The following is a 26,959-nucleotide window of genomic DNA, read 5'->3' as shown; positions in this document are numbered from 1 at the left end:
TAACCTAACACACTTTCCTTAGTCTGTCTCTCAATGTCTTCGTCTCTAAAATAAGATTAGACTAGATAATTTTCAAAGTCTGATATTCTATAAATCTAATATTTTTAAGCATCTTCTGATAGAGGAGACATCATGTAAATCACTTTATACATATAGGATTTATGCAGAGTAGATGGAAAGCAATCTTAGAGGGAAGGCATGTGCTTTGGAAAGAAGGGGGATGGGGAAGGTAGGACTGGCAAATGACTCCTTAGAGTGGGTTTTGAACTAAATCTTGAAGGATGTCAGAGAAGCTGAGGCAGAGAATTCTAAGATGGGGGCCACTCAACATGAAGATGCACAGTTGTATAAAAACAAAACAAAACAAAACCAAAAAAAAAAACAACCTAAGTATCCCAGTGTTGCTGAATCATAGAATGCATGGAGGGGAGTAAAGCATAAGAAGATTGGAAAGGTAGGAAGGGTCCAGGTTTTAAAAGGCTTTGTGTCATGAAAGGCTTTTGTCTCATGAAAGAAAAAGGGAGCCTCTGAGATTTACTGAGTAGTGGGATGGTGTGATCCTATCTTTATTTTTAGAAAAATCCCTTTGGTGTTTCAGTAGATGAAGGATTGGAATGGTGAATGATGATGCAGGGTGGCCCATCAAAAGTCTATTGCAGCTACAATGATACAAGACAATTCCAAAAGACTCTTGATGGAAAATGTTATCCATATCCGGAGAAAGAACTCTGGAGATGGAGTGCAGATTGAAACATAATGGTTTCATTTAAAAAAAAAAAGTGTTTTTTTCCTTTTTTTCATGATTTCCCCCCCCCCTTTTTTTTTTCTGATTCTTCTTCACAATATGGCTAATATGGAAATATGTTTAACATGATTATATATATATATATATATATATATATATTCTATATTGCATTGTTTACTGCCTGGGGGAGGAGTGAAGAAAATTTGAAACTCCAAATCTTACAAAAATGAATGCTGAAAACTATCTTTACGTGTAATTGGAAAAATAAAATATTATGCATGGCACTAGTATATGACACTGAGCATCCACACTTTTGTCAAATAACGTTTTTATTTCCATATCATCCATCTGACAAAATGAAGAATCTACATTTTCCCTTACTTGTTTGAATAAACACAAAGAGCAGAAATCTTCCTATTCACCTAAACTTAAAATTTCTTTACTATCTTTGATAAAATCTTAGCTTTCCTGGATGAGTGGGTCTTGGAGCAAGATTTCCTATACTGGTTTATTTCTGGATGAAAAAATAGAAAAGGGAAAAAAACCTTAGTTCTAGTCAGTAATTGGTTAAAAAAATACATTAGAGAAATAATTATTTTTCTCATCTTCCATAAGTCTTCTAACTATCAATCTGATTGGATACTATATTCTTTTCATTTGGTCCTGGCTCTCAGCTAGCTGAGAGGGAGGGGATACTAACAGAATGGGAGCGGGGACATCTGGACTTTGCCAACTTTTCCTTATTGTTACCTTGAGTTATTTAAACTATGCAGGCGTGATGTAAAAGGAACATAATGAGCTCTCCCCTGGACAAGAAAAAAGTATATTTGCATTGGAAAGGGAAGATATTGGGATGTTTTAAGTTTTTGTATTTGTTCATGGACTCCTGTGAGCCCTATGCTTCTTATATGCATTTTCTATGGTTTGTGAAATGAAGAATGTTCCAAATGTAATTCCATGTTGTGCACTGAATAATATGATAAAATTTGGGGACTCTGTGACTCAGATATGGAGAAACACAGATAAAAGTTATTATACCTAAACTTTATTCAGAAAATTCTGGGGTGAGAGGTGGAGCAAGATGGTGGAGAAGATACACACGAATTTGTAAGCTCCCTTCTTCCCTCAATACCAACTAGTTAAATCAGCCTCAAAAATAATGCTGAACTGATAAAAACCACAAGGATTAGAAGCACAACTTACCAGCTGAAGAGAATCTGGAATTTCAACAGAAAAGGTCGGTTCCAAGGGGAGGAAAAAAAAGATGAGCATGGACAGGGTTGGACTAAGAACTAGCACACTGTGCCAAACAAGCTGGGGAGAACTCTGGGATCAGAGAAGCCACTGAGATAGAGGAATCTGGCACAGGCTGATAGCTCTACTCTGCTTATAAAACAACAGATCAGAAGAGAAATCAAGCCACTTTAAAATATAAAGCCAGATCCTAGAACCACCCCAATCTGGAAGTGACCTAACACCAATCTTGGCATGGCTGTGCAGCTGCCTGCTGCTGCCGGGGCTTTTCCTTGGGGCAGTTAAGAACCTGAACAGTGGGGGACACAACCCAGGGCAGCCTCTAATCCACATAGTGAGGGGCTCAGCCTGAGGCAGTGGAATTCTAGCAGTAGTGAAACTCCAACAGCAATGGAACTCCCAGAGCAGCGGAACCTCCTCAGCAGGGACCGTAATTTCCGAGCACACACTTCTGGTTTGAGCACAGAGGCTTTTCGTGCCAGCTGCTAATATCCACGGCCCCATGGGAGGCTTTGGCTGGGGTTTGTGATGCTTTCACTGTTCAGCCTTAAACCTCAGGGCAGTTGCTAGGCCACACAGTGGCGTTCCTCACTGGGCACTCCTTGCAGGGCAGCGGTGTTAACCATCTCTGAGGCATTTCTGGGGAGGGGAGAGGGGAATTCTCTCCCAGAGCTCTCTCTTAGCCCAGTCACAGGACTGCTGCATCCATTTGATCTGGGAGGAAGCTGATAAATTTCTTACCTCAAGGGCAGACCCCCCCCCCACAGTGTTAAAAATGAGTAAGAAACTGAAGAGAATGATTGACACCTTCTATACAGAGAAAGAGCAGGTATCCAACCCTGAGAAGACTAATAGAAGAGAGTCTCTAAATAACATCCTAAAGGGGAATGATACTTGCCCCCCATCACATAACTCTCTCCTAGAAGAGACTATTAAAAAGTTAAGAGAGTTTGAAGAAAAATGGGGAAAGGAAGGAGAAGCTCTGATAGAGAATAACAACATACTGAAATTTGAGTTGGAAAAAATAAAGAATTCACCGGAGGTGCAGGGAAACAAAATTTGTGAATTAGAAAAGGTTAAAAAATCACAGGAAAGTAGGATTTCTGAATTGGAAAAGATAAAAAATTCCCAAGAAAGTAGGATTTGTGATTTGAAAAAAGAAAATAACTCACATTAAAAAAAAAAATTAGTGAAATGGAAAAAAATTCAACAGAGCAAAATAGTTCATTTAAAAACTCAATTGGACATATACAAAAAGAACTAAAAATGTGAATGAAGAAAATAACTCATTAAAAATCAGGACTGAACAAATAGAAATGAATGATTTATTGAGAAACCAAGAATCAGTCAAACAAAACAAAAAGAAAATGAAAAGCTGGAGAATAACGTCAAATATTTACTGGGAAAATCTATAGACCTGGAAAATAAATCTAGGAGAGATAATCTGAAGATCATTGGACTTCCCGAAAATTATGATCAAAAAAAGAGCCTAGATTCTATTTTACAGGAAATCATCAAAGAGAACTGTCCAGAGATAATAGAAACAGAAGGGAAAATAGGCATTGAAAGAATTCATCGAACACCTTCTGAAAAAGACCCTAAAAAAAGAACTCCACAGAACATAATGGCTAAGCTGCAGAACTACCAAACTAAGGAAAAAATATCGCAAGCAGCTAGGAAAAACAATTCAAATATCAAGGTGCCACAATAAGGATCACTCAAGATCTGGCTGCCTCCACATTAAAGGATCGAAGGGCCTGGAACCTGATATTCAGAAAGGCAAAAGAACAAGGACTGCAACCAAGAATAAACTACCCAGATAAGTTTAGCATTTTCTTCCATGGAAGAAGATGGTCATTTAATGAAACAGAGGAATTCCATTTGTTTCTAAGAAAAAAACCAGATTTAAACAAAAAATTTGATCTACATCCACAAGACTGAAGAGAAGCAGAAAAAGGTAAAAAGAACCCTTGAGAACTGTATCTCTGTTGTGGATATACAGGAAGTCCACGTGGATAATTTGATTTTACTGATATAACATAAAAAAGGGAAGTAGTAAAGGGAAGGGGATAGTATCAGAAAAAGGGAAAGGAGAGATAAAAAGAGGGAAACTACATCCCAGGAAGAGGCATAGAAAATCTACCACATCTGAGGGAATTTAAAGAGGGGGAGAAACATTGTGTGAATCTTACTCTCATCAGAGTAGACTCAAAGAGTAAATAATTGACATATTTGTTTTTCAGATAATTCTCTCTAACCTCATTATAAGTGGGGAGAGGAAAACGGAAAAGGAAAAAGGGAATAAGGGAAGGGTACAAGAAAGGGGAAGGGACTTATAAGGAGGGGGAAGGGATCCTAAAAAGGGAGGGCTGTGGTCACAAATGGGGTCCATAAGTTAAATACTGGGGAAGGGGTTCAGAAGGGACAAGGGAAAAAAAGCATAATCAGGGGATAATATGATGGCAGGAAATACAGAATTAGTAATTTTAACTGTAAATGTGAATGGGATGAACTCTCCCATTAAACCGAGGTGGATAGCAGACTGGATCAAAAGTCAGAACCCTACAATATGTTGTTTATAGGAAACACACTTAAAGCAGGGAGACACATACAGAGTAAAGGTAAAAGGTTGGAGCAGAATCTATTATGCTTCAGGTGAAGCCAAAAAAGCAGGGGTTGCCATCCTTATCTCAGATCAAGCAAAAGCAGAAATTGATCTAATTAAAAGCGATAAGGAGGGAAACTATATCCTGCTGAAAGGTAGCATAAATAATGAAGCCATATCAATACTAAACATATATGCACCAAGTGGTATAGCATCTAACTTTCTAAAGGAAAAGTTAAGAGAATTGCAAGAAGAAATAGACAGCAAAACTATAATAGTGGGATATCTCAACCTTGCACTCTCAGAATTAGATAAATCAAATCACAAAACAAATAAGAAAGAAATTAAAGAGGTAAATAGAAGATTAGAAAAACTAGGTATGATAGATCTTTGGAGAAAACTGAATGGTGATAGAAAGGAATATACTTTCTTCTCAGCAGTTCATGGAACCTATACAAAAATTGACCATATATTGGGACATAAAAATCTCAAAATTAAATGCAGGAAGGCAGAAATAGTAAATGCCTTCATCTCAGATCACAATGCAATAAAAACTACATTCAATAAGAAGTTAGGGGTAAATAGACCAAAAAGTAATTGGAAACTGAATAATCTCATCTTAAAGAATGACTAGGTGAAACAGCAAATTATAGAAACAATTAATAATTTCACCCAAGATAATGACAATGATGAGGCATCATACCAAAATTTGTGGGATGCAGCTTAAGTGGTAATAAGGGGAAATTTTATATCTTTAGAGGCTTACTTGAATAAAATAGAGAAAGAGAAGATTAATGAATTGGGCCTGCAACTTAAAAAGCTAGAAAAAGACCAAATTAAAACCCCCCAACCAAAAACTAAACTTGAAATTCTAAAACTAAAAGGAGAAATCAATAATATTGAAAGTAAAAAAAAACTTGAATTAATAAATAAAACTAAGAGTTGGTTTCATGAAAAAGCCAATAAAATAGATAAACCTTTGGTAAATCTGATCAGAAAAAGGAAAATCAAATTGTTAGTCTTACTAATGAAAAGGGGTATCTTTCCACCAATGAAGAGGAAATTAGAGAAATAATGAGGAGTTACTTTGCCCAACTTTATGCCAATAAATTTGATAACTTAAGTGAAATGGATGACTACCTCCAAAAATATAGGCTTCCTAGATTAACAGAGGAGGAGGTAAACTGCTCAAATAGTCCCATTTCAGAAAAAAGAAATAGAACAAGCTATTAATCAACTCCCCAGGAAAAAATCCCCAAGACCAGATGGATTTACATGTGAATTCTACCAAACATTTAAAGAACAATTAGTCCCAATGTTATATAAAGTATTTGAAAAAATAGGGGATGAAGGAATCCTACCCAAGCTCCTTTTATGACCCAGACATGGTACTGATACCTAAACCAAGTAGATTGAAAACTGAGAAAGAAAACTATAGACCAATCTCCTTAATGAATATTGATGCTAGAATCTTAAATAAGATATTAGCAAAAAGACTTCAGAAAATCATCCCCAGGATAATATACTATGATCAAGTAGGATTTATACCAGCAATGCAGGGCTGATTTAATATTAGGAAAACTATTAATATAATTTGCCATATTAATAATCAAATTAATAAAAACCATATGATCATCTCAATAGATGCAGAAAAAGCATTTGATAAAATACAACATCCATTCCTATTAAAAATGCTTGAGAGTATAAGAATAAATGGACTATTCTTTAAAATAGTCAGGAGCATATATTTAAGACCATCAGTAAGCATAATATGTAATGGAGATAAACTGGAACCTTTCCCAGTAAGACCAGGAGTGAAACAAGGTTGCCCACTATCACCTTTACTATGCAATTTTGTATTAGAAATGCTAGCCTCGGCAATAAGAGTCGAGAAAGAGATTAAAGGAATAAGAGTAGGTAATGAGGAAATCAAACTGTCACTTTGCAGATGATAAGATGGTATACTTAGAGAACCCCAGAGATTCTAATAAAAAGTTATTAGAAATAATTCACAACTTTAGCAAAGTTGCTAGATACAAAATAAATCCACATAAATCCTCAGCATTTTTATACATCACCAACAAAGTGCAACAGCAAGAGATACAAAGAGAAATTCCATTCAAAACAAATGTCGAGAGTATAAAATGTTTGGGAATCCATCTACCAAAGAAAAGTTAGGAATTATATGAGCAAAATTACAAAACACTTGCCACAAATATACAGTCAGATTTTAATAATTGGAAAGACTTTCAGGGCTCATGGACAGGCTGAGCGAATATAATAAAGATGACAATACTCCCCAAACTAATCTATTTATTTAGTGCTATACCAATCAGACTCCCAAGAAACTATTTTAATGACCTAGAAAAAATAACAACAAAATTCATATGGAAGAATAAAAGGTCGATAATTTCAAGGGAATTAATGAAAAAAAAGTCAGATGAAGGTGGTTTAGCTGTACCTGATCTAAAGCTATATTATAAAGCAGCAGTCACCAAAACCATTTGGTATTGGCTAAGAAATTGACTAGTCAATTAGTGGAACAGATTAGGTACAAAGGACAAAAAAGGGTACAACTATAGCAATCCAATGTTTGACAAACCCAAAGATACCAACATTTAGGATAAGAATTCATTATTTGAAAAAAAAAAACTGTTGGGAAAACAGGAAATTAGTACGGCAGAAATTAGATATGGACCCACACTTAACACCATATACCAAGATAAGATCAAAATGGGTCCATGATTTAGGCATAAAGAATGAGATCATAAATAGTTTAGAGGAACAGAGGATAGTCTACTTCTCAGACCTGTGGAGGAGGAAGGAATTTATGACCAAAGGAGAACTAGAGATCATTATTGATCACAAAATTGAAGATTTTGATTACATCAAATTAAAAAGCTTTTGTACAAACAAAACTAATGCAAACAAGATTAGAAGGGAAGTAACAAATTGGGAAAATATTTTTACAGTTAAAGGTTCTGATAAAGGCCTCATTTCCAAAATATATAGAGAACTGACCCTAATTTATAAGAAATCAAACCATTCTCCAATTGATAAATGGTCAAAGGATATGAACAGACAATTTTCAGATGAAGAAATTGAAACTATATCCACTCATATGAAAGAGTGTTCCAAATCTCTACTGATCAGAGAAATGCAAATTAAGACAACTCTGAGATACCACTACACACCTGTCAGATTGGCTAAGATGACAAGAACAAATAATGATGAATGTTGGAGGGGATGTGGGAAAACTGGGACACTAATGCATTGTTGATGGAGTTGTGGAAGAATCCAGCCATTCTGGAGAGCAATTTGGAACTATGCCCCAAAAGTTATCAAACTGTACATACCCTTTGACCCAGCATTGCTGCTATTGAGCTTATATCCCAAAGAAATACTAAAGATGAGAAAGAGACCTGTATGTGCCAAAATGTTTGTGGTAGCTCTTTTTTGTTGTGGCTAAAAACTGGAAAATGAATGGATGCCCATCAATTGGAGAATGGTTGGGTAAATTATGGTATATGAATGTTATGGAATATTATTGCTCTGTAAGAAATGACCAGCAGGATGAATACAGAGAGGTTTGGAGAGACTTACATGAACTGATGCTGAGTGAAATGGGCAGAACCAGAAGATCACCATACACTTCAACAACAATACTGTATGAAGATATATTCTGAAGGAAGTGGATATCTTAAACATAAAGAAGATCTAATTCACTTCCAGTTGATCAATGATGGACAGAAACAGCTATACCCAGAGAAGGAACACTGGGAATTGAATGTAAACTGTTAGCACTGTTTTTTCTACCCAGGTTACTTATACCTTCGGAATCCAATTCTTAAAGTGCAACAAGAAAATTGGATTTACACACATATATTGTATCTAAGTTATACTGTAACACATTTAATATGTATGGGATTGCCTGTCATCTAGGGGAGGGAGGGGAAAATTTGGAAAAATGAATACAAGGGATGATGTTATAAAAAATTACTCATGCATATGTACTATCAAAAAAATTTATAATTATACAATTAATAAAAAAAATAAAAAGAAAATTCTGGGGTGTGGGAAAGTGTCAAAGGGAGAATGACTCTTTGGCTCCAGCCTTGAAGACTGAACCCAGGGTATATGATCCAAGAATTCTTAGATGGGACAATAGGGGGGTCTGATTGGTATTGAGATCTTATTCTCTCCATTTGATAGATAGGGAATCTAATTCTCAGGTGATTAGGAAAATGAGAATCTAAGTGCCACAATCACATGAGTGAGTGGAGATTTTGATGTGGTTAGTGGCAATGCAGAGAGTTGTGGGAATTCCCTCTGGTTGATGCAGGTCCAACGTGAAAGAATTCAGGAACCTGAAAAGTCTGAATGGCAAAAGGGAAGCTTATTGTTGGCACTGAAAAGCCAGTTTTTCTAGGAAGACAGACTTCTTAGTGGCTAGAGGTTCTGTTAGGGAAAAAAAGGTTAGCACTGAGAAGATAATGTCTTCACAGTGAGCAAAATCCTGGTAGGCAGCTTTGCTAAGAGAGCTTCTTTGGCAAAGCATTAATTCCTACTTTGGACTTCTGCAAAGATTAGGAGTTCAAAATGGTCATTTTATAAGAAGTCTGGGGGTTGGGCTTCCATTGAATGAGATTCTTTCAATGTTGTCATTGCCCCCAGCCCTAGATTTCCAGTTGAATGAGACCACTTGTTCTATCAGGTCCAGATCTCTAGCTGAATGAGATCACTTAAGTTCTAGCTAAGTTGGGAATGATCCTGGACTGATTTTAATGAAACCACTTAACTGCCCGGAAGGGTGGGTCTCATCAGAGCTCACCCCAAAAGTCAAGGAGGATAGTTTCAGGGTTCACTCCATCATTTCTAGCCTAAATCTTTTACCTTTTCTCACTACCAAAGCATCTAAGTCCTTTTCCTTTGTTCTTAGCTTTTAGCTTTAGCTGTCAATTTAGAAAAGACTTTTCAAACATCAAAGTATAGATACAGATAATAGTCTGGTATGCTATATCCCAGGGGTGATAATGAAATAAATTTTAATTGAGAACAGTAACTTTACTTAAATATTTGAATGACTAATTGTGTCATTTTGAGCATCTGAGCTCACCAGGTAGAAAAAGTGATTGATGGGGAAAGGACGACTCTCTTGAGTATATCCTATGCATGTAGCAGCATCTGCTTTGAAGGTAATGAAAGGAATTCTTGGAAATGAATTAAACTTCTCAAGCAGGACCCTGGAGGGGAATAATAAAAGAGCTCTCATTTATGGAGCACATGAGGGTTTCCTCCTATCAGCCCTGAGAGGTAGATAATACACATTTTACAGATGAGGAACCAATGCCATACAACTAATAGACAACAGAGTTCAGAAGTGAATCCAGGAATTCTCATTCACTTTTGCTATCTTGAGTCTTCTAATTGTGAAGTGCCAAATCAACAGATTCATCTGGAATTAGCAGCTGAGCAAGGTCATCACAGCATAAGAATATTTCCACAGCCCTGCGAGGGGGAAATATCAGAGAAAAGTTCCTGAGGAAGAGCTGAATTAGTAGGCATTCAGTCTTTTCTTTGAAACTTCCCTTATGGCATCATTATCTGTTTCATTACAATCAACTGATCAGTAGTGACACGTGTAGGCTTTTGGAAAATTGGCCTGGTAGCCAACAAATTAATTCCTATGCAAGAACCTTGAGAGCAACTAGGTAGCACAGTGGATAGAGTTCCACTCCTGGAGTCAGGAAGATGTATCTTCCTGTGTTCAGATCTGGCCTCAGACTTACTAGTTGTGTGATCTCAGGCAAGTAATTTAACCCTGTTTACCTCGATTTTCAATTCTGTAAAATAAGGTGGAGAAGGAAATGGTAAAACACTCCAATGTCTTTGTCAAGAAAACCCCAAATGAGAGTTGGATATGACTGAAAAAAGATTGAACAACATGTAACATAGCACAATGCTCTGCATATATCAAGTTTAATAAATACTTCAATCATTTAAAAATCCCCTCTTGCTTGGGTTTGCCCAAAGCTCCTTCCTTAGTGTCTCTTTTCTCCATGGAATCTTTCTCTTGGTTATCTTATCCACTTTCAGTGGCTTGAATGAGAACCTCAAGGTTGAAGATGAGTCTACATCTCCATCCAATCTTTTGCTTCCAATACTCTACTTTCAGCTGTCTGTTAGATGTCTTTACCTAGATTTTTCCCATACCAGTGGATCTGAGGATTGCTTTGTGAGATACTGGCATAAGAAAAAGAGTCAAATACTGAAGTTCCTAGAATATCCCCAAGTGAAGCCATGATAGACATAATATTTTGGAGGCCTCTCAAATTGTATTACAGCTTTCTTGTTAGGAGGAATTCTCTAACATGATAGTTATGTTTTAGTATTATATTTAAGATTCAATCATCCCCAGGCTACCTTTTCTACCTAATTTCCAAATTTCCCTTGTTGGTACCTCTCTTAAAAACTCATTGTTATATTGTATTTCTTACTCTTCCCTAGCTTCCACATCCAATAAATTGTCAATTTCTATTAATTCTCCTTTATTTGCAAAGTATTTGGTAATGCTAATTTCTTTGCTTGGGACATCTTTTTTTGTTGTTGTGCTTCTTTAAGAATTTATAAAAGTAATCAACAACAATACTATATGATGATCAATTCTGATGGAAGTGGCCCTCTTCAACAATGAGATGAACCAAATCAGTTCCAATAGAGCAGTAATGAACTGAACCAGCTACACCCAGCAAAAGAACTCTGGAAGATGACTATGAACCACTACATAGAATTCCCAATCCCTCTATTTTTGTCTGCCTGCATTTTTGATTTCCTTCACAGGCTAATTGTACACTATTTCAATGTCTGATTCTTTTTGTACAGCAAAACAACTGTTTGGACATGTATACATATATTGTATTTAATTTATACTGTAACATATTTAACATGTATTGGTCAACCTGCCATCTGGGGGGGGGAGGAGGGGAAAAATTAGAACAAAAGGTTTAGCAATTGTCAATGTTGTAAAATTACCCATGCATAAATCTGGTAAATAAAAACTATTTAAAAAAAAGAATTTATAGAAGTAAGCATTCTCTACCCCATTCCCCACTTACGAGGTATTTTACAGTCTAGTACCAAATAAGACAAATACTCAAGTAATTACAATATAGATTAGTGCATGATATGGCATTGGAGAGTTCAAAGACTAAAGAGAGATTAAAGGAGGGGACAAACCTCTTCTAGCTGGGAGGAATTAGAGAAGGCTTTATAGAAGAAGTAACATTTGAATTGGGCCTTAAAAATGAGAGATTATTTAAGTAAACAAAAATGGAGGGCAGAAGCATGAAGGAAGGGGAAGAAGTGAAGTACCTTTCATTAATTATTTAATACTTTCCTTACTACTTCCACCAGCACAATATTAGCTTAGACATTCATTACCTGTTATTGTAGTGAGGCTATCCCTAACATGATTTGTGTGGATGCCACTGTGCAGCTTGAAGAGGGGGCAGAATGAACAGTCTAGCCTCTTCTTCCCCTAACTCTTCTCCAAAGGTGATTTTATTTCCTGCTAGGAGGGGAAATGGAAGGTTAAGTCTAGAAACTTGGCCATTCTGAGAGGGTACTAGGTTGGAATATCTGGAACTAGAAATATTGTTAGTGTAGTAGCTGTGTTTTTTCAGGTTTAAGGTATACTTCTGATTGCTAGTCATTAATGGGGAAAGGAGGACCCTAAGCTCTACATTCAAGACTTGACCCCCCCTTCCCTTTTTAAAAATCAGATATCAGTTGTACAAAAAACACATTTATGATAAATATCAAAGAAACTTATTATCCAAGTCACTAACAAAACAGAAATCAGAGAAACTATATACAGATAATATACAGTGCAGAGTGATGGAGCTCTCTCCCAATGAGAGAAGAAGTAACTCAGCTGAACCAAGAGGGAGAGCCCCAGATCCTATCCAAGGGGAAATTCCCTAAAGGCTCCAGTGTAGCAAGCTGGAAAAGGGGTATGATGGAGATTGCAGCTTCTTTCATGTCAGCTTCTTCCCAGAGTCTTATTCTCCCTTTAGCAAACTGAAGTGATTTTGTCTATCTTTGTCTATCTTATCTCTTGAAGCTGGGATCCAGAAGCACCTGAAGTGATTACTGAGTCTGAAAGGGAAGGGTAATAACCTTTATAAAGTGCCTATTATGTGCCAGTCCCTAAATCCACAAATACTGAAGAGCATTGAAGATGGTCAAGATATGGAAGAAACTCTCTTCTCTTCAACTCTATCCTGTCCTTCACTTAACTTCTGTTTGCCTTAATCCATTGAAGAAGGAAATGCTAAATCACTTTAGTATCTTTTTAGCTTTGTCAAGAAAACCCCATGAGAGAGCCATTTGCATCAAGACAGAGGACTATGGGAACTGAATGTGGATCACAATATAGTGTTTTCACCTTTTTGTTGTTGTTGTTTGCTTGATTTTTCTTTTCTTTCTCATTTTTTTTTCCTTTTTGATCTGGTTTTCTTGTGCAGCATGATATGTGGAGATATGTATAGAAGAACTGCATGTGTTTAACATATATTTGATTACTTATTGAATAAGGGAGAGGATGGGAGGGAGAAAAAATTTGGAACACAAGGTTTTGCAAGAGTGAATATTGAAAACTGCATGTATTTTGAAAATAAAAAGCAAAAAAAAATTAAAAAGAAGGCAAAAATAAGTGGATGTACTTTGGGAAAAATATATAAAAGAAAACCAAAGACTTTTAGACACAAGTGAATAATTGAACAAATATTTTATAGACACATATGTAATATATGTACATGTGCTTACATCTATGTGTATATACATGTTTCCTCAGCAAGGTCACACCAAAAGGTAGTAAATACAAAGGTTCAGATTCCTTTTGCTCTTTGACTTTTCTTCTTTCTTCTTTTGTCCTTCAGTTCAACTTTCATCTAACTTTTGGTCAGAAATTTATTTTTCTTAATTTTCGTCACATTTCCTGGCAGAGGCAAGTGTTCTCAGGAAGTTCTACTTCCTTGAAGGGAAAAGTGGCAGAATCAAGGTGTGATGAAGAAATTTCTTTCAGTATCCACCCATTATAATCTGCCATTCAATACAGATTAAAAGGGTTGGGTATGATGAACATGATGGAAAAGTTCAGCCTTTGGTCACATTTTCCCCTGGAGGCAAAGCACAATCTAGTTTCTCCTTGGTCTCTTCACAGAGTCTTTAGATGATACAGTGGGTAGGTAGAGTGCTGGGCCTAAGTGTTCAAATCTGGCCTCAGACACTTCCTAGCTATGTGATCCTGGGCAGGTCTGAGTTTCCTCATCTGTAAAATGAGCTAGAAAAGGAAATAGTAAACTACTACAATGTCTTTGCCAAGAAGAGCCTGAATGGAGTGATCAAGTTTCAAACAGGACTGAAAAACAACAGCAACATTATTTTCTCAGTAAATAATATGAAATCCCAGCAAATGATGTGGATATAACAAGCAATTATCAGCACCATAAGAAGCTTCAAAAATGAACATATAATAGTTTGTGTAACTGTTCTCATGTGTAACTGTATATAGTTACATTATTAATGTTGGGATCACTCCTGATGGACAGAACACTGTGTACATAATCAAAAGCATATATGATAATAGTATATCACAATACAAACTTATGCAATAAAAACATTGGGGAGATGTGTGTGTGTGTATATATGTATATACACACACATATGATATGTCAATTTAGTGTACAGAAACAAAGCATACATATATAATGCATATCAGTGATGTCTAATAACCATAGTAGTATACTCTGTAACAAAGCATGCTATATACAACATATAATATGTTACAATTGCATACAGAACTCATCTGGCTACTTGGGTAAACTCCAATTCCCCCTGATGAATTCTAGCTAAGGCTGATCACTAGCCAAATATTCATAGCATTTCTGTCTTGACTTTTTGAGCTTGAAGGAACCAGGCTGGTTATCATGGTCTCCACTCATTATGGATATCCTGAGTTCCTATCTTTCTGTCTTATATATTCCTGTGCTCAAGAAGTTTTGACCTTATTTTTGCATTATTGTCTTATTGATAAACAAATTCTTCTGTTTGACATTTAAAGCTGTTCACAACCTGGCTTTCACTTATTTTTTCCAGGCTGATTAAATATCATTCCTTTTCTTCACTCAAGACAAATTGACTTACTTGCTGTTCTCAGGTGTTTGATCTCCTCTCTTAACCTCTTCCTTTCCACTTAGCTCATCCTCCCTTGTATCATTTACCTTTGATTACTCTCATAGGTTACCCATTAGACTACAATCCCCAGAGATCTATATATCTTATGTGCCTCTCTCTATCATCTTTTTTCACTTCTACATCTAGAAACTCCTAGCTCCCTTCATAGTTCAACTCAAGTGTTTCTTAATTCAAGAAGCATTTCCCTGATTTCCTGAAGTGTTAGTGTATACCTCCTAACCACAGTGTTATCAGTGATTTTCTTGAGCACTGAATAGCATGAGTAGGAGCTGGGGAAAGTGAATTGTAGGGGTAACTTATGGCAGAGGCTTGGCAAAGCACAGTTAGCAATGGGGCCAAGGATTCAAAGGTAGAAGACAGAAGATTGCTGATAGCTATGAAACTGACTTTATGAATGGAGACAGTGATGACAGAGCAGAAGTAATGAATTGACTGGGAGATGAGTGAGAGGTGAAGGAATTATTAGAATAATAATTATTATTAGAATTATAAAGAATATATTTAGGAGGAGTGGGGAAGAGGAGAAATTGGAAAGATAGGAGCTTGTGATCACAGAATATCAGGGTTAAGGATCATGGAGATAAAGTTGTTATAGGTGATGATTCTTGTGCATGGTAGAAGTAGAACAAAGATAGAGATCACAGGAGTATGAGATTGATAAATTGGCAGTCCAGGAAAGAAGGAACCAACTTGCATATTAAGGCTCCAAAGTATAAGAGAAGGAATTGGGGTAGAAGAAAGACAGTAAAACGGGTATTAAAAAAGAAGGGAGATTGATTAAGGGATTGGCAAATGACTTCAACAAAGTTTGGGTTAGCTGATCCTGACCTTAGAGGAGAAATTGGTGAGAGATGGTGGCAAAGGGACAGTTTGGAAATAGGAATAAAGAACAAGGTATGTCTTTGCTCCTCCTGGAACATAGCTTCAGGGCACATAGAAGTATTATTTAATATTTGAGAGATTGACTAAGATTCAGGGTCTTCTCTTAGATCAAGAAGCTTGCAAAGGTATAAAATAGACACAAGATAAAAGGGAACTTATAAATAATAAAATAGGAATCCTAAAGAAAATAATTGAATGATAGGATAGAAGAGGCTCTGGAACGACAGGGCTAAAGAGGCAGAGATGAGAATAAAGAGAGGGTTAGAAGATGGCAAAAATGTTTGCATCAGCTATGAATCTGGATAAAAGGGATGGGAGAACAGCAGCTAACAAAAAACCTTTCCACATGAGAATTAATAGGTTAATCAGAACTCCTACCATCTTAAATAAATAAATAAATGTGATAAATAAAACCAGTGCTAGCCCTCTACTTGCTTTGGCTCCTAGAAGCCCAGAATATTTTATAGTCCTGAAACCTTAGGAAGAATAAATCAGTGAGTTGATCCCTGGGGGATGTGTGCTATACACACCTCTTTGGTAACTCTTTGTTTTAGCAGCACAAATAACTGAGAGCTGACTGTAGTTCTTAAAACGAAGAACTGGTGCCCAAGTAGTTTGTTTCCCCCTATTTCTAGGTGTGTTTCTCAGAATCCACAGGGTTTCATCTTTTTTAAAGGAAAGGTAGAAAGTATTAAAGTGTATTAAATGCCAGCTTACTATGTGCTACTTTCCAAATATTATTTCATTTGATTCTTATAACAATCCTGGGAGATAGGTACTACTATTATTTCCACTTGGTAGTCAAGGAAACTGAGGCAAACAGAAGTTAAATGATCTACCAGGATTATAGCTAGTGAGTGTTAGGGACAGATTTGAAATTAGGTTTTCCTGATTTCAGGCCTGGGACTGTACCACCTTAGTCCCAGGGGTCTGAATTTTCTAAAATGTAACTCCCTTCCTGAGTCCTATGATCATATTTGTTGCTCCTGATGCCCCTCCTCCTTACCTCAATCTCCCTCCTTGAATTGACCACTGAGGGGTCAAAAGGTTCCAGGTCAAGTCTAGGTTCCACGGTTAAGTAGAAGGATAACACCATTCACCGCTTAAAGATTAGAAGCCATCTGCTACATTTGTCTCCATGCTCCCACCAGGATTTAGCTTATGTGGGAGTCACTTAGGGTATTAGAACTGAGGTATCCTGAAGGAAAGATAGTCAGCTGACTCTAGATACCCCAGTTCCTGATGGAATTATTAGAATTAGAACATTTACTGGAGGAATTTGTAGTATTGATGTCCTGCCAACTCCTATCATTCTTATTTACAGACCAGTTTAACACCCTCTATTTTCAGCCCCTGTAAAGGGCCACTCACCCATTCCTGGTTAGGCCTTTGCATGGACTCTTCCTTCCTACTTAGCTCATTCTCCCTTATATCATTTGCCTTTGATGACTGTCAAAAATTCCCCATTAGACTGTAATTAATTCTCAGAGAACCATATATCTTATGTTTCTATCTCTTATCATTTCTCCCATCTCTCCTATAACTATCTCATCTCCATTTCCACCTCTCCAAATTGATGTCCATCCCTATTTTGTCAAAGCATTCCCATCCCTGTCCCTGTCTCCATCCACAACTATTCATATATTTTAGAGGTTCAATTTCCCTGTTCTTAGTTTTGCTTAGCTCCCAGATCTTTTCATTAGGTACTGCTACCTTTCTTGACTTTCTGTGTACTCCTGTTCATACTCTCACTTCGGTCAACTTCTTTTCTTCTCTTCCTGAGAGTTAGTGGTAAGTCCCTGCTTATGTCAACACTTTGAGGGCTAGATGCTACAAACAATAGTCTTAACCACTTGCTAAGCATGACTATATCTGATCTAGAAAGATCACCCTGGGGTCCATGTTTTACTTTTGACAGGGTATACTTGTAACATTTCTCTTATTCATAGAGAGGATGCTTAGGGTTTCTTCCCCAATCAAATTTCCTGGAGTCAGCCCTCTCCTCACCCCAACAAAATTTTCAATGGTTACTAAAATCCCTAGTTAAGACAGAATCTAGAAAACATGCTATTAAAATTGTCTCCAATATTGATTAAATTTTAAAAAATCCTATTGTGTGTTTAGCAACCATCAACAAGTAAAAAATATGTCAATGTTCAAAGAAGAATAAGAAAAGACTATAGAAGCTTTTGTTACTTAGTTCTTTGAAGTCAAGGTTGCTTTATGCTTTGACCAGTGTTTTCAAGTTTTTTAAGAAAAGTTCTTAAATAATAGAAGAACTGTGAAACATTCCTCCCAGGGAATAATGGGACATGGGAGAGATGAAAGGGAAGTCCAATCTAGAAGGATGATATGACCCATCCTGGGCAAGACATTTTTCTCTGACCCTTAGTGTTCTTGTGTGTAATTGAGGAGTTTGGAGTAAATGAATTAATGAAATCATATTTACTCAGCTCTTATTTTGAATAAAATATTGTACTAAGCATATAAAAACTGCAAGACAATCCTTATTCTTGATGCAGTCACATTTTAACAGGGGGGTTTGCCATATGGTCAAATGGAAAGCCCTAATAGTCCTTAGGGCAGTGAAAAACACATGGTAATTCATCTTCCTTAATTTCATTTCTATGGATAAAAGTTTGTAACATTGTACCATTTGATAGTGTAAACTAGATTTTTGTGCTAAGAACTTCCTTTTTAGGATCTTCCATAGCTATGGAGGCTGAGGAGGTGGGGGCTAAAGCATGTGCAGAAGCCAAATTTTTACTAGGGTTGCTCCCCTGAAGTGATAGTGGTAGGTGCTAGGCTGCAAGCAAAGCTGATACTCTGAGGAATGTTAATATTCTCAGGGCTCTTGAGCTGTCTGGGTTCTGGGCTGTCTCTATTCCTGATGGAGATAATAGTCAAGACTGGTGAAAGTTATTTGACTTGCATAGGGTATGTATGCTGCTCCCTGTCTCTTTCTCAGGATACTTTGCTGCTTAAGGTAAACTGACTTGCCAGTCTTATTGATTTGTGGTTGGGTTGATGATTGGTATTGGTACTGTCAAGGATCGGGCTGCTGTGGCTTTGTGGGTCAGACTAGGAGAGGGGTTGGTAGTTTTGATGGGCCACTGCTATTCCCTAGGACATCTTTTCTAGTTCTAAAATTATGATTTTTCAACCTATAGGCTCCCCTCCTTCTTCCCTAGATGCCTGAATTTTCTGAAATGGTAATGTTCAGTGGGGAGCTTTAGGAGAACTATGTGGGAAGAGTTTTAAAAGATGGGTTAATATTCCTGAAATATTAGTAAAGTTAAAAGAGGTTTGGAGTAATTTATTCATTTGTTTGTTTAATATTCTTCTCCTAGGCTGCAGGATAAGCCCTTAGATCTCTTAGATATCTCTGACTGACCCCTTTTGTTTGTCTGCCAGTCTGCCTATTTGTCTAGCTGTCTCTTTCTACTTGAAAGTAGAGAGCTTTATTGGAGTTTTTCTTATAGCTGCTGGCCTAATCTAAGCAGAGTTTGGGGTATAGAGAGGCTAGAATAGGGGAGGAGCTCCAAACTAGTTAGCCTTTTTCTGTGGGGGTTGGGTTTAAAGTCTAATCCCTGGGCAGCTAATTCAAGTGGCTCTCCAACTGGATTTCCAGCTAGCCCCTCCCTGGGATGAAATCACTATTCTCCTCCTATACAAGGATAATAGTCTTAGTGAGAACTGGGAACATGAAAGAGCTTCTGGGGTCAGGGTCAAAGTGTTAGCCCTGGAGTAGGGAGGGCTGCGGGCATTAGGAATCCAGAGGGTCCCTATTCTTTTACCCTTTACCCTTCAATCCATTGGTTTAACATTGGTTGGTTGTTAACTGATTACTCTGGGTAGACAATCACTAAGCATTTTTCTGTGTGCCAGATACCTCAAAATGTAAGCATACTTTACTAAGGAGATGGTGACAGGCAAACCAGTAGAAGTAAAGATTAGGGATTTTTTTTCTCCCTTTAGGATAGCTAATGAAGACATCCTGTGTGACTTGAGATTTCCCCTCTCAGAGTTCCTAGGATTTTTCATCTGCTTGACTTTTCTCTCCACTTTGCACAGGTTTCTCCCCTCTCTTAGATGTTCCCAGGCTCCACCGCTCCCCACAACGGCTGTCTTCCCAAACAATAGCCAGAGGAACCCCTTGCCCGAAACACAGCGGACAGTACCTCACAGTTCCTCCTCCTCTGTCCCCTGGCCAGTCAAACCGAATCAACAGAGCCCCTGAGCAACATGACTCCCATGCTGGGAGTCCCATCAGCAGCTCTGTGAGTATTTGTTTAGGAATGGGGGAGAGCTGCAGGCTCCATTCTTTAATAGGGAGGGAGAAACAGTGAACAGGAAGGTCTTGGGCCCTTCTTCTTAGCCTGCAGGAGAATTACTTAGCTAGTGGGCCTAGGGGAAGGGGCTCAAGGATTACTCTCTCCCTCCTAAAGATGCTGGCATTTGAGTCCAGATTTTTTGGGACCCTCATTTCTTCTGTCTGTCCCATTGTTTTCTTATGGATAGATGCATTCCTTTCAAAGGAGAGTGAAGAAGGAGGAGAAAGAGGGAGAGAAATTGAGAGGCCGAACAAATGATCTCACATTTGGGGACCCTCTAGTTCCCTTTTCTTATGTTCAAGATGATAAGATTCTTTTTCTTCCCTTCTTCCCTTTCTTCCTTTTTCCTTTCCTTCCCTTCCTTCCTCCCTTCCTTCCTCCCTCCATCCCTCCCTCCTTCCTTCCTTCCTTCCTTCCTTCCTTCCTTCCTTCCTTCCTTCCTTCCTTCCTTCCTTCCTTCCTTCCTTCCTTCCTTCCTTCCTTCCTTCCTTCCTTCCTTCCTTCCTTCCTTCCTTCCTTCCTTCCTTCCTTCCTTCCTTCCTTCCTTCCTTCCTTCCTTCCTTCCTTCCCTCCCTCCCTCTCTCTCTTCTTTCTTTCTCTCTCTCCCTTCTTTCTTTCTCTCTTTCTCTCTCTCCCTTCTTTCTTTCTCTCTTTCTCTCTCTCCCTTCTTTCTTTCTTTCTCTCTCTCTCTTTCTTTCTTTCTCTCTTCTTCCTTTCTCTTTTTCTTCCTTTCTCTTTTTCTTTCTGTCTCTCTTTCTTCCTTTCTCTCTTTCTTTCTCTTTCTCTCTTTCTTTCTTTCCTTTTTTCTTTCTATCTTTTTTTCTTTTTCTTTCTCTCTCTCTGTCTCTCTCTGTTTCTCTCTGTCTCTGTTTCTCTCTCCTCTCTCTCTCTCTCTCTCTCTCTCTCTCTCTCTCTCTCTCTCTCTCTCTCTCTCTCTCTCTCTCTCTTTGTCTGTCTCTCTCCTTCTTTTTCTTTTTATACTGGTGCCTCTATGGCTCTCTCATACCTCTCCCCTGTGCTCAGAGCTTCATCTGGTTGCCCAGGTGACCTCTCAGGTGACTGCAGAAGCAGCTGGGTACCAAGCCCACAATAATAAACAGGGAAACACCCAAAGGCAGAGAGGCGGGTCTCTCCCTTGCTTCCACCTTCCTCCTCCTCCTCCTTTCTGAGCCTTCCTACAACTAGGGGGCGGGGTGAGAGGAGCAGGTGTAAGTTCTGAAGACCAGGGTCTTCACTAATAGCTAGCAGAGGACGATAGGATGGTGTGGGGCTGTGAGGAGCACAGTGGGAAGTAAACACGGGTGGGTTGGGGAGGAGGGGTACAGAGCAGTAGGCCACATAAGGCTAGGGATTGATTTTTGCTCAAATGGATCCAGAGAACCTGCCTGTAAGTATTCTGTGCACGTACATGGCAAAGGTGACTGTGTGTACACTCAGATGTTTGTAAAAGTTGATGTGTAGACTGATACAGGGATGTGTGAGAATGCAGATGGGTGTGCTTAGGTGTACATGCAGGATATTTGTCATTTATACTCTGTCTGTTTGGTTCTCAGACCTTCTCATTTCCTTCAAATAATCTGCTACCTGAAGCCCTATCTGATCCCCATAGTTGCTAATATTCCTTCTACAAAATAAGCTCCTATTAATTTGATATATATTTGCATATGCATGAATATATAGCTGCATGTGAATTTGTATATCATATGTGCTTTACCTGTACTGATATGTTAATGTTTTCTTTTATTGTAAGCTTCTTGAAATCTTTATTTTTGACTTTGTATCACTTGTGGCTTAGTGTAGTGCCTGACATGTGGTGGGTATTGATTGAATACTGATATGTGTGTGTAAATGCCCATGTGCACACAGATATAAGTGTGTTTTTGTGTATACAATGTGTTTATTTATAAGGTTTGTATATAGGATGGAGTCTTGAGTAGGTCAGTGTGGGTTAGAGATGAGGAGTAGATGAATGGATTAAGTTAATCTTGAATTTCACTTTGGTATATTGAATATATGATTTTTACTCTTTGGGCATATGTTCCATATTCCTTATGTATTTAGCTATCTCCTATTCAGGACCCCTACTCTGATTTGCATTCTTGACTCACCTGTTACTATTGTCAAATTCTCAATCTTGCCAGGTTATTAATAATTTCCTGAATCCCAATGAGCCAACATTATCCGAGGCCCGCCAGAGCCGCATGCACTTCTATGACAACCAGAGGAAGGTTGATTATGTCCTTGCCTATCACTACCGGAAGCGAGGAGCCCACCCTGGCCATGGCTCCCCTGATCCTCACAGACCTCCCCTGGCTGTCATCTCCAATGGGGAGATGGGCAAAGAGCCCAATGCCGCTGGGCAGGGGGACATGATGATTGAGATGGGACCCCTGGATTCCTTGGAGGAGGAAAGAAAGGAGCAGAGAGAGGAGTTTGAGCGTAACCTTATGGAAGCTGGGCTGGAGCTGGAGAAGGACTTGGAGGTAAGGTTGGGGAAGGGAATGATTTGTGGGCAGAGAGGCAATTTATTAATGTTTCTATGCAGCGTGGAATGTGTTATGTTCTGGTACTATAACAGAGTCCGTGCCCTTAAGGAGCTTACAATCTAATGAGGAAAGACAACAACTTGAAAAATAGAACCACAAATTGGGAGAGGGAGGAAATATTTCTTCTAGGGGCATGGTACCAAAGTTCAGAGAGTAAGAAACAGCGCCAGGAGGAGAATGAAGGATGACTGACTTGAGATGTTCATTGATGGGAAGTAGGGAGTGAAGTAGGTGCTCATTTTTAATTCAATAGCATTCCATATATTTGCTCTCCTTATACCTTGTTATTCTCTTGCCTTCACCACAAATTCATTTTAATTTAATTCAGTAAGCACTGATTAAATTCTTATTATGTTTATAAAACACTCAGGGTCCTGGATACAAAGAAAAATATTAGATAAATCCTGCCCTCAAGGAGTTTCTAGTCTAATGGGGAAGTTTTGTATGTATAATAACCATGATAAAAGCAGACTATTAAATAAGAAAGGAGATTTCTAAAGTACTTGGAGAAATTTGAGGAAGAACATTTGTAGTTAGAACAGTCAAGGAAAATTCTGTGGAGGAAATAGAACCTGGTAGGTAATGTAGGGTGGCAGATAAAATGTTGGACTTGAAATCAGGAAGGCTGATCTTTAAATCCTACTGCAGACACTTGCCCTGAGCAAATAGCTTAACTTCTCAGCCTCAGTTTTCTTATGTGTAAAATGGAGAGAAATCATAACACTTATTTTACATAACTTAGTTGTAAAGAATGAATGGGATAATATGGACAGCACTTTCCAAAACTTAACATATTATTGCAATGTTGGTATGATAAAGAATGAGTGGGATAATATGGACAGCATTTTCCAAAACTTAAAATACTATTGCAATGTTGGTATTATCATTACAAAGCTCGGAAAGAAGGGAGACTTTTTAAAAAAGTGGAATGAATGAATGATTAGAAAGTTTTATGAAGCACCAACTATATGTCAGACACCAGTTTAAGTCCTGTAAATACAAATTGGAAAGTTTGATAGTCTTTGTCCTCTAGGAACTTACATTTCTCAAAAGGGGATAAATAAATAAATGGACAAGTAGGGACAAGGATTTCAAGTGGGCAGTCACTTGTCAAGTTTCCTCTCCCTCCCCCCCCCAGCACAATGGTAGGATTTATTTGATTAGTTTCCCTATAAAATTTGAAGAGATAGGTGAAGGAGAAAGCAATTCCCATGATGTTATTCCAAGAGATAAGGAGGAGTCAATTTCATACATAGGGAATAGTATGAGTGTAAGCAGCATGGTGAAGTACAATGAGCCCCAAATTTTGAGATATAGACCTTGGGTTCAAATGCAAGCTCTTTTACTCATTAGCTCTGTGATTTTAGGCAAAATTCTGTTCCCTCATTTGTCAAGTGAGGGGGACTCAGACACAGACTCTGCCCTCAGAGAATTTGTAGTTTAATGAGGCAATTATATACATATGTTAATAAGTGAATAAAAATAGACCATGATGAGTAATTAAGGAGAGAGTTGAAGTGCTAGGAGAAATTTGACGAAGAAGAGATCATTTGTAGTTGGAATAGTTAAGAAGATTCTGTGTAGGAAGTGGTATCCTAGAGGCAGTATTATTTATGTATTAGATGATATCTAAGGTTCCCTCCAGTTTTAAATATTTTGAGAAAATCAGGAACAGGAGATATCACCCAGATCAATTTGACCGAAAGCAGAATGAACAAAATCAGTCGTGTTGTATAGAAGAAATAGTCTTGGAATCAAAAAACCTGGATGTGTGACCTGATTCTATGACTTATTAATTGTATAGGTTGGAGAAATACTCTCCCCTCCCCAACCTCAGTTTCTTTACTTACAAAATAGGGATTATGATATTAATATTCGTACATAGGAATATTTACATTTATTTGAGGTCATTGGAAAAGATGAAATGACTATATATACTTTCATGGAAAAAGTTGCATTTGCCCCTTAGTGTTCTTAATGCATATCCAAGGCAGTCAGGCTCCTTTTTAAGATCATAGAATTTAGAGTTGAAGAAACCTTCAAGATCTAATGCAATATCAAATTAAGCAATTAGGGTGATAAGTCTGTAAAATAATTTAATATATTGCATAATATCCCAAAGCCAGATTACAATGATTTTTGGATTTTGCACTTTTGGTTCATCTACACTATGTTAGTATATATAATTGAGAGTTGACAGGGAATGGAATTCTAGTATAAATAGTCTCTACACACTTTTGGCTTATATCTCCCAGCACAGTTCCAGAATCCAAAATCTAGCCCTGAACCAGATGGGTGACTGTTAGAATAGAGGGAAAAGAACACACAAAAGATGTGCATATAGAATCAACAAAATTGGCAATTGAATGGATATATGGGGGATGAGAGAGAGAAACTAGCTTTTTGTTGTAACTGACTTAGTGAAACAACAGAAGAGAGAGATTAAATATGAAAGAAAAAATATGATATTATTGGCTTCAAAATAGTCTTATTTCTCTTTGCATCATCCCTGAATTACATGGAATTAGCAGCTTAATTCATGGTTTATTTTGATTGCTTTTGAACTATTTTCACTCAAATCCTGTGGCTCTGAAGTGTAGCATGCACGGTTGTCACTCCTCAGTAAAATGGTCTTGATAGATAGACCAGACCAGGTTGAGGGTAACTGAGAGCCCTCAAACCTATTGGTGAGTTAGGGGGATGTCTACCCTAAGCATGTGAGGATTTTCCTTGACAAAATGGGTCGATGACAATAATTTGTTTCAATGGTCATGAAGTAAGCTAAAGCAGGTGCTGTGGAGTTCTTAGAACTTGGTTATACACCAAAGATGCCAAGGATGCTTAGAACTGTACTTCAAGCCACCACTGGCCATTTTAACTTTTCTCTTGCCACTGGACTTTTATGTCTCAGGAAGTGAGAGAGAAGCTGATGATTTTGTGCAACTCTGGCTCAATTAAATCCAAATCCAAATCACCCTGTGTTACATTAGTTTTCTTTGAAGAAAAGGGACAAAACAATTATGTGCTTGGCTCTTTACAAATATTATCTCATTTGATTCCATAACAACCTCATTTTTTAGTTGGGGAAACTGAGACAAACAGAAGTTACCTGATTGGCTAGTAAATATTTGAGGCTAATAAACTTCAGTCTCCCTTTCTCCAAACCCAGAGTTCTATTCTTCAAGCAACTTGATTGCTTTAACACACTTTTTTTTAAGTAGCTATAGAGTCCAGGGGGGAAATGGACTTAAGTTTTGAGAGCATGTATACTAAAGCGATAACTCATAGATCCTGGTCACAGGAAGTTCTTTTATTTATTTATTTTTTTCCAATTCAGAAGTTTCATTTCTCCAAGCTTATATAAGCACAATCAATATTCCATCTTTTTTGGCTCCTGATATTCACAGGTGCCAGGTACATCTCTGCAAGACTGAAGGGGGAGATGGGAAATCCAACATCCTTTGGAATCTCTAGCCAGAGAAAACACTGGGAGGAGACAAGTCCAAAGTCATAGCCTTTCCTTTCTCCCAAGGGTTTCCTCCTTAGGAATATGTTAAAAAGTCATACTCACTCCAGTTTCTGGAAATTTCTTTCCTTCCTTCCTTCCTTCCTTCCTTCCTTCCTTCCTTCCTTCCTTCCTTCCTTCCTTTCCTTCCTTTCCTTCCTTTCCTTCCTTTCCTTCCTTTCCTTCCTTTCCTTCCTTTCCTTCCTTCCTTCCTTCCTTCCTTCCTTCCTTCCTTCCTTCCTTCCTTCCTTCCTTCCTTCCTTCCTTCCTTCCTTCCTTCCTTCCTTTCCTTCTTCCTTTCCTTCTTCCTTTCCTCCTTCCTTTCCTTCCTTTCCTTCTTTTCCTTCCTTCCTTCCTTCCTTCCTTCCTTCCTTCCTTCCTTCCTTCCTTCCTTTCTTCCTTCCTTCTTTCTTTCTTTCTTTCTTTCTTTCTTTCTTTCTTCCTTCCTTCCTTCCTTCCTTTCTTTCTTTCTTTCTTCCTTTCTTCCTTTCTTTCTTCCTTCCTTCCTTCCTTCCTTCCTTTTCTTCCTTCCTTCCTTCCTTGCTTCCTTCCTTCCTTCCTTTCTTCCTTCCTTTCTTTTTTTCTTTCTTCCTTCCTTTCTTTCTTTCTTTCTTTCTTTCTTTCTTTCTTTCTTTCTTTCTTTCTTTCTTTCTTTCTTTCTTTCTTTCTTTCTTTCTTTCTTTCTTCCTTCCTTTCTTTCTTTCTTCCTTCCTTCCTTCCTTCCTTCCTTCCTTCCTTCCTTCCTTCCTTCCTTCCTTTCTTCCTTTCTTCCTTTCTTTTTTTTTATTTAAGTTGATACTTTTTTTTTTAAAGATTTTGATGGCATAAGGA

General features: G+C 37.8%; 1 protein-coding gene across 2 annotated transcripts in view; it reads left to right on the top strand.

The window, feature by feature from the left end:
• Nucleotides 1-26,959, top strand: part of ANO2 (anoctamin 2) — a 531,090-nt gene that overhangs the window by 26,413 nt on the left and 477,718 nt on the right. The window contains exons 2-3 of one of the 2 annotated variants that reach the window (XM_074269016.1): nucleotides 19,818-20,023; nucleotides 22,219-22,560. In XM_074269016.1, the coding sequence (XP_074125117.1) occupies nucleotides 19,818-20,023; nucleotides 22,219-22,560 (548 nt within the window). Of the gene's footprint in view, nucleotides 1-19,817; nucleotides 20,024-21,356; nucleotides 21,465-22,218; nucleotides 22,561-26,959 lie in introns of those variants that run through there. The other variant, XM_074269017.1, reaches the window with a different exon arrangement.

Source organism: Sminthopsis crassicaudata, chromosome 5, assembly GCF_048593235.1.
Source record: "Sminthopsis crassicaudata isolate SCR6 chromosome 5, ASM4859323v1, whole genome shotgun sequence".
In the NCBI taxonomy this organism is placed as follows: domain Eukaryota; kingdom Metazoa; phylum Chordata; class Mammalia; order Dasyuromorphia; family Dasyuridae; genus Sminthopsis; species Sminthopsis crassicaudata.
Note: the sequence above shows the minus strand (reverse complement) of the source record. Positions and strands in the feature narration are given on the sequence as shown.